Source organism: Chanos chanos, chromosome 6, assembly GCF_902362185.1.
Source record: "Chanos chanos chromosome 6, fChaCha1.1, whole genome shotgun sequence".
Classification (NCBI taxonomy): Eukaryota; Metazoa; Chordata; class Actinopteri; order Gonorynchiformes; family Chanidae; genus Chanos; species Chanos chanos.
This window is the reverse complement of record NC_044500.1, coordinates 361,401-370,000: the sequence shown is the minus strand read 5'-3', so window position 1 is coordinate 370,000 and position 8,600 is coordinate 361,401. Positions and strand designations below refer to the sequence as shown.

At 42.9% G+C, this 8,600-nt stretch overlaps 1 protein-coding gene across 1 annotated transcript in view; it reads right to left on the bottom strand.

Moving 5' to 3' along the window:
* The window catches only part of cwf19l2 (CWF19 like cell cycle control factor 2), a 51,027-nt gene that overhangs the window by 42,113 nt on the left and 314 nt on the right, over positions 1-8,600 (bottom strand). Inside the window, exons 2-4 of the mRNA XM_030777180.1 lie at positions 6,457-6,567; positions 6,005-6,133; positions 243-356 (exon numbers count right to left, since the gene is read on the bottom strand). Of these exons, the coding sequence (XP_030633040.1) occupies positions 243-356; positions 6,005-6,133; positions 6,457-6,567 (354 nt within the window). The remainder of the gene's footprint in view (positions 1-242; positions 357-6,004; positions 6,134-6,456; positions 6,568-8,600) is intronic.

The window sequence follows — 8,600 nt, the reverse complement described above, 5'->3', positions numbered from 1 at the left end:
CTGTCTTTCCTGATCTGTTAGATCCGACAGGAGACGAATGGTAGGACATTACTGAGCAGCTCAGTCATAAGGCAGCTTAAGGCACCAGAGGACATACACAATCACAATGCACAATACATTTAAACACCCACAATCACACACACGCGCACACTCACGCACGCACACTCACGCACGCGCGCACGCACGCACGCACGCACAGAAACCTGGTTTGAAAAGTTGCCCGTTCACTCTGCTGGTTTTACCTGGTTGCTATTGGCTGAGCTGGCAGTGGGCGTGGCCTCATCAGGAATCTTCCAAGCGTTCCCTCCAGATTCCGCAAGGGGTGAAGCCTCCACCCACTCTTCCTCCTCTTCTTCCTGTGAACAAACCAATCACATGGTTTAAATTCAGTGCTGAACTAAGAGCTCAGCAGATCCACAGAGGCAAAGATCAACCCAAGCACTACCACAGCACTGCGGACACACACAGAACAACTCATTCACACACTCAAAACCTATCAGCTCCGAATGCTCTCAGAGCCACAGACCAACGGCACTCGGAGGAGAGATCCCATCCTCCTCTGACACCTCAGGCAACTCTGATGAACACGGACACAGGAAAACTAACACATGATGTCTCGTGCAGCTGCCATTGCCCTGTGAGTAACCCTGGCAACAGCAGACTCTTACAGGCATAACAACATCCAGGGCTGTGGGGCAGGGGCTTAAACAAAAAAAAAGGCACCCCTCTTATAATTATTCATAAAACATAAAGTTATATACAGTAGCACATCCCCTCTTATAATTATTCATAAAACATAAAGTTATATACAGTAGCACATCCCCTCTTATAATTATTCATAAAACATAAAGTTATATACAGTAGCACATCCCCTCTTATAATTATTCATAAAACATAAAGTTATATACAGTAGCACATCCCCTCTTATAATTATTCATAAAACATAAAGTTATATACAGTAGCACATCCCCTCTCATAATTATTCATAAAACATAAAGTTATATACAGTAGCACATCCCCTCTCATAATTATTCATAAAACATAAAGTTATATACAGTAGCACATCCCCTCTTATAATTATTCATAAAACATAAAGTTATATACAGTAGCACATCCCCTCTTATAATTATTCATAAAACATAAAGTTATATACAGTAGCACATCCCCTCTTATAATTATTCATAAAACATAAAGTTATATACAGTAGCACATCCCCTCTTATAATTATTCATAAAACATAAAGTTATATACAGTAGCACATCCCCTCTCATAATTATTCATAAAACATAAAGTTATATACAGTAGCACATCCCCTCTTATAATTATTCATAAAACATAAAGTTATATACAGTAGCACATCCCCTCTTATAATTATTCATAAAACATAAAGTTATATACAGTAGCACATCCCCTCTTATAATTATTCATAAAACATAAAGTTATATACAGTAGCACATCCCCTCTTATAATTATTCATAAAACATAAAGTTATAAACAGTAGCACATCCCCTCTCATAATTATTCATAAAACATAGTTATATACAGTAGCACATCCCCTCTCATAATTATTCATAAAACATAAAGTTATATACAGTAGCACATCCCCTCTCATAATTATTCATAAAACATAAAGTTATATACAGTAGCACATCCCCTCTCATAATTATTCATAAAACATAAAGTTATATACAGTAGCACATCTTTTACTTACTTCCATACTTATTTATTTCAGTACCCATCCACTCATGTTTAATACCCATGCACTCATGTTTGATACCCATCCACTCATGTTTGATACCCATGCACTCATGTTTAATACCCATGCACTCATGTTTAATACCCATGCACTCATGTTTGATACCCATCCACTCATGTTTGATACCCATGCACTCATGTTTAATACCCATGCACTCATACAGATGTTTAATACTCAACAGATGTCTACAATATTATCAGTTCACACAGAGACAATTCACTAGCATTCTACTTTTATGACAAGGACAGGTAACAACAAAGAAAACAATGCCATGATGTGCATGCTGTAGTGGGTAAGACTGCTTAGTGACAGAGTCGACGCATTACAACAGTAAACCTCACCAGACTGTCACTGTCAGTGGCCCAGCTATCTCTTGTTGTTAAACTTAACGGTGGGCTATTGCCTGAGTTAGGCTGGCTGTAGTGAGATGATTTAATAGTGGTTTAATTTCACAACAGTGAAACGATGCCGAGGCTTATGGCCAACACTATCGGTGCCCGGCTGTCACCAGTGAGGGCAGGTCAGGCAGACGTGGATGCCGCTGGGCACGGCGCTCGATTTGCGGGAACCGTGGTGGGTGTGACAGGGGAAGTCGAAGAGGGAGGGGCAGGGGCTCGTGCGGTTTTGCAGAATCAGAAGTCAAATGTCGGGCATTACAACATGCTCTTAACTGAGAACTGATGCCATGGCCCAATTTTAAAAACTAAAACATACATTTAGAAAAAGAAATAGGAAACAAATGCCTTGCAAAAAGAGCACTTATCTAGTCAGAGGCCAACAGGGCAGGTGCTTGAGCACCACCTGGGGTCTATCTGTGCTCATGCCTGACAACATCCCCTGTAATTACAGTAGGAATGCTAGAGCTGTGATAGGCATGTAGAGATGCCTATGTGGAATGTTACATTATCAATGCAGTTGTAATGGGAATGTTACATTATCAATGCAGTTGTAATGGGAATGTTACATTATCAATGCAGTTGTAATGGGAATGTTACATTATAAATGCAGTTGTAATGGGAATGTTACATTATCAATGCAGTTGTAATGGGAATGTTACATTATCAATGCAGTTGTAATGGGAATGTTACATCATAAATGCAGTTGTAATGGGAATGTTATATTATAAATGCAGTAGTAATGGGGATGTTACATTATAAATGCAGTAGTAATGGGGATGTTACATTATAAATGCTGTTGTAATGGGGATGTTACATTATAAATGCAGTTGTAATGGGAATGTTACATTATAAATGCAGTTGTAATGGGAATGTTACATTATCAATGCAGTTGTAATGGGAATGTTACATTATCAATGCAGTTGTAATGGGAATGTTACAATTTCAATGCAGTTGTAATGGGAATGCTACATTATAAATGCAGTTGTAATGGGAATGTTACATTATAAATGCAGTTGTAATGGGAATGTTATATTATAAATGCAGTTGTAATGGGAATGTTATATTATAAATGCAGTTGTAATGGGAATGTTACATTATAAATGCAGTTGTAATGGGGATGTTACATTATCAATGCAGTTGTAATGGGAATGTTACATTATAAATGCAGTTGCAATGGGAATGTTACATTATCAATGCAGTTGTAATGGGAATGTTACATTATAAATGCAGTTGTAATGGGAATGTTACATTATCAATGCAGTTGTAATGGGAATGTTACATTATAAATGCAGTTGTAATGGGGATGTTACATTATCAATGCAGTTGTAATGGGGATGTTACATTATAAATGCAGTTGTAATGGGAATGTTACAGACATATGAAACCTCAGACCTGTGACAGCACTAGAGACCTGATCAAATAGAGCACTGACCGCATACTTACGCTTGTGCCTGTGTGTGTGTGTTATGTGTGTTGTGTGTATATGTGCGTTTATGCATGTGTGTGTTGTGTTGTGTGTGTGTGTGTGTGTGGTTGGACCCTACCATGTTGCTAGAGGTCATGCCACGAACAGTCATAACAAATTAAATCAATGGTATGGGAGAGGTGGGGGAGGTTGCCATGGAAACTGAGCAGCTAAACCAATAGAGGACATTGCCTGAGGCTCACTGTGCCATGCCGAGAGTGTGTTCCCAGCTGAATTTGACTGGATGCTGAATTTGACTGGACGCTGAATTTGACTGGACACTGAATTTGAAGTGTATGCTGAATTTGACTGGACGCTGAATTTGACTGGATGCTGAATTTGACTGGACGCTGAATTTGACTGGACGCTGAATTTGACTGGACGCTGAATTTGAAGTGTATGCTGAATTTGACTGGACGCTGAATTTGAAGTGTATGCCTGTGCATTAGAAGTGAATAGGGAGAGGGCACGGTGTATTCTCAGTACAGATTTCATTTCTTTATCCTTTCACTCACTCATTCTCCCTCTATTCATCTAGAGCATTTCAATGGTCTCAATAAATATAAAGTCAATCTGATGTATATGAGAGATGTATGTGGAGTAAACCTTGTGTGAATGTAAAGTAAATCTGGTCTGAATGTAAAATAAATGTGGTGTGAATGTGGAGTAAACCTGGTGTGGATGTGGTGTGGATGTGGAGTAAACCTGGTGTGAATGTGGTGTGAATGTGGAGTAAACCTGGCGTGGTTGTGGTGTGGATGTGGAGTAAACCTGGTGTGGATGTGGTGTGGATGTGGAGTAAACCTGGTGTGGATGTGGTGTGGATGTGGAGTAAAACTGGCGTGGTTGTGGTGTGGATGTGGAGTAAACCTGGTGTGAATGTGGTGTGGATGTGGAGTAAACCTGGTGTGGATGTGGAGTAAACCTGGCGTGAATGTGGTGTGGATGTGGAGTAAACCTGGTGTGAATGTGGTGTGGATGTGGAGTAAACCTGGCGTGAATGTGGTGTGGATGTGGAGTAAACCTGGTGTGAATGTGGTGTGGATGTGGAGTAAACCTGGCGTGGTTGTGGTGTGGATGTGGAGTAAACCTGGTGTGAATGTGGTGTGGATGTGGAGTAAACCTGGCGTGAATGTGGTGTGGATGTGGAGTAAACCTGGTGTGAATGTGGTGTGGATGTGGAGTAAACCTGGCGTGGTTGTGGTGTGGATGTGGAGTAAACCTGGTGTGAATGTGGTGTGGATGTGGAGTAAACCTGGTGTGGATGTGGTGTGGATGTGGAGTAAACCTGGTGTAAATGTGGTGTGGATGTGGAGTAAACCTGGCATGGTTGTGGTGTGGATGTGGAGTAAACCTGGTGTGGATGTGGTGTGGATGTGGAGTAAACCTGGTGTGAATGTGGTGTGGATGTGGAGTAAACCTGGTTTGAATGTGGTGTGGATGTGGAGTAAACCTGGAGTGGATGTGGTGTGGATGTGGAGTAAACCTGGTGTGGATGTGGTGTGGATGTGGAGTAAACCTGGTGTGAATGTGGTGTGGATGTGGAGTAAACCTGGTGTGAATGTGGTGTGGATGTGGAGTAAACCTGGTGTGGATGTGGTGTGAATGTGGAGTAAACCTGGCATGGTTGTGGTGTGAATGTGGAGTAAACCTGGTGTGGATGTGGTGTGGATGTGGAGTAAACCTGGTGTGAATGTGGAGTAAATCTGGTGTGAATGTGGAGTAAACCTGGTGTGAATGTGGAGTAAACCTGGTGTGAATGTGGTGTGGATGTGGAGTAAACCTGGTGTGGATGTGGTGTGGATGTGGGGTAAACCTGGTGTGGATGTGGTGTGGATGTGGAGTAAACCTGGTGTGAATGTGGAGTAAACCTGGTGTGGTTGTGGTGTGGATGTGGAGTAAACCTGGTGTGAATGTGGTGTGGATGTGGAGTAAACCTGGTGTAAATGTGGTGTGAATGTGGAGTAAACCTGGTGTGGTTGTGGTGTGAATGTGGAGTAAACCTGGTGTGGATGTGGTGTGGATGTGGAGTAAACCTGGTGTGAATGTGGTGTGGATGTGGAGTAAACCTGGTGTAAATGTGGTGTGGATGTGGAGTAAACCTGGTGTGGATGTGGTATGGATGTGGAGTAAACCTGGCGTGTTTGTGGTGTGGATGTGGAGTAAACCTGGTGTGAATGTGGAGTAAACCTGGTGTGGTTGTGGTGTGGATGTGGAGTAAACCTGGTGTGGTTGTGGTGTGGATGTGGAGTAAACCTGGTGTGGATGTGGTGTGAATGTGGAGTAAACCTGGTGTGGTTGTGGTGTGAATGTGGAGTAAACCTGGCGTGGTTGTGGTGTGAATGTGGAGTAAACCTGGTGTGGTGTTTGTTGGCTGAACTTTACCCCAGTACTGTCGGAGGATGCATTGCTATCTAAAGCCTTTTTCCTCTTCTCCTTTTTCACTTTCTTTTTCTTTTCCCTCTTGCTTTTTTTGGACTTCTTCTCTCTCTTCTTCTTCTTGTCAGAGTTCTCCTGTTTGAACCCAAACAAAAGCACAGATCATGCACTGAGATTCAAACTGATTCAGACAATTATATTTCAAGAACCAAATCAAAACACAGTCAAAAACATCCAACTCTGAGCTGAAAAGCACTATTTAAGTTACTGATATTATTCCTTGTTTATCAAATACTAACACAGCAGCGTGTTACTCCCTCACTTCCGCTCAGCATTCATCTCTCATTTCAGAGATCTGTGAGTACATTTACAGACATTATAGGGTGTGTGTGTGTGTGTGTGTGTGTGTCTGTCTGTCCACATGGACAGGTGCATTTATGGCATCCGCTACCTCTTACCTGACCCAACTGCTGCAGTCGCTGGTCTACGTCTGGGAGCATCCAGGTGTCCTCTCCACGCGCCTTCCTCAGCGCCTTCCTCTGCTCCTCCTCCTCATACTTCTGCTTAGCCTGTCAGAGAGAAAGAGGGATAGATAGATAGACAGAGAGGGGGGGGCAGAGAGAGAGAAAGAGAGAGGGAGAGAGAGAGAAGGATAGATAGATAGATAGATAGAGAGAGGGGAGGGGGGGCAGAGAGAGAGAAAGAGAGAGGGAGAGAGAGAAGGATAGATAGATAGACAGGGAGAGAGGGGGGGGGGCAGAGAGAGAGAAAGAGAGAGGGAGAGAGAGAAGGATAGATAGATAGACAGGGAGAGAGGGGGGGGCAGAGAGAGAGAAAGAGAGAGGGAGAGAGAGAAAGGGGGGGGGGGGTCAGTAAAGAAAGCAGGGGTGGGGGACCAGTGGCTCAGAGAGAAAAAAAACACTTGGCCCGAAACAACAAGGAAACACACATCACACACACACACGCCATGTCCAGTCTTATATTTAATTAGATTGTTTCAGTATGTACACACACACACACATACACTCACTCACACACACACTCATTCACACACACACACTCACTCACTCACTCACTCACACACACACACACACACACACACACACACTCTCACACTCACATACACTCTCACCGCAGAGTTATGCTTCAGAGTAAAAGACAGTGACATTCTCAGCTCTGTGTGTGTGTGAGCGCGCATCTCTAGCGGTGGTAAATGCCGGTATGTGTGTATGTGTGTGCATCTCTAGCGGTGGTAAATGCCGGTATGTGTGTATGTGTGTGCATCTCTAGCGGTGGTAAATGCTGGTGTGTGTGTGTGTGTTTTCCTACAGGTCACTGTTAGTGCTGACTGGGCCTCAGCGGAGAGAACAACCAACACAGCTGCCACAGAGATAAGAAACACACACACACACACATATATATCTCCCCCCCCCCAATCAACGCAGCCTCCTCATCCCCTCGGAACACACTGTGAAATAAAATTCTCGGCACTCCAAAATCAAGCCTAAAAATATGAAACCCCTCTCACCAACACAATCACCTCACTCAGCAGCGGCGGGTCAACAAGGACCAAACGGATCGGACAGGCGAATTTTACACAAAGTCAGTCACAACTTCATAATTTACACAGCGACGCCACGGTACGTTTGTCCGCGTCACAAATCAAATATACGTCACTATCTGTTCCGTTACAATGTGCTACCGATCATTCAAAAAGAATTAGCCAGTTCCCATGGCAACCGCGGTTCTTATCGTCTGTGGGCACTGTTCACACGCCCATGTTCAGGAGGGAGAATCTATCTGAGTGAAAGACAATGTGAAAATATTTACTCTTGTCTCTGTATTGCGCTTATGCTGTAAACATGACAGTGTCATCAGAGATAACGCACCCTACACCTTCCTATTGGTCCTCTGTCATCGATCGTTTGAGTTAGCGAGAGATATACAGCTGAATCCAGTTTAATTCAACAGTGATAATGTATGTGTTTTTACACACTTGGCTTCCTGTTTCAGTTGAATTAAACACTGATGATCAGTTTGTTTTACGACGCCTGTTCTCCCGTTTCAAGGGCTGATTAGAGCCATCAATCTAAGCAAACTGTAACAACTAATGACGTCAGGATATAATCAAAAATTACAGATCAAAACATCGCCACTGGCGCAATCAATGATTTAATTTTGTCAAAGCTAATTTTGTCAATCTGTACCGTTTTGCAAACATGTAAAATTTGTGCACACGGTCACCAGAAACTGAGATGTTCAGAAAATCAGAACGACGTGGACGCGCATTCTCTCGGTTTGTCATTGGGCTCAAGTCGCCTGGCTAAATCCCGCTGTGTGATCATGTTTCTTATGAGGAAAGGAATCAAACAACGTCGAACATACAATGCAAATGCTGTTTTGGTTCATAAATTAGGTTTTCTGGATGTCAAAATCGTAAATGCTTAAATGTCTACGTAGAGAGCGCTAATGGGAGAGAAACACAGTTCTGTGTAAATACTTTGTTAATATAACGCGTGTCAGTGAGACTCTGCCGTTACAGCTCGGTGCAAGTCTGAGCGAGACATGAACTGGACACAACTCAGGCGAAACCCCTGCACAA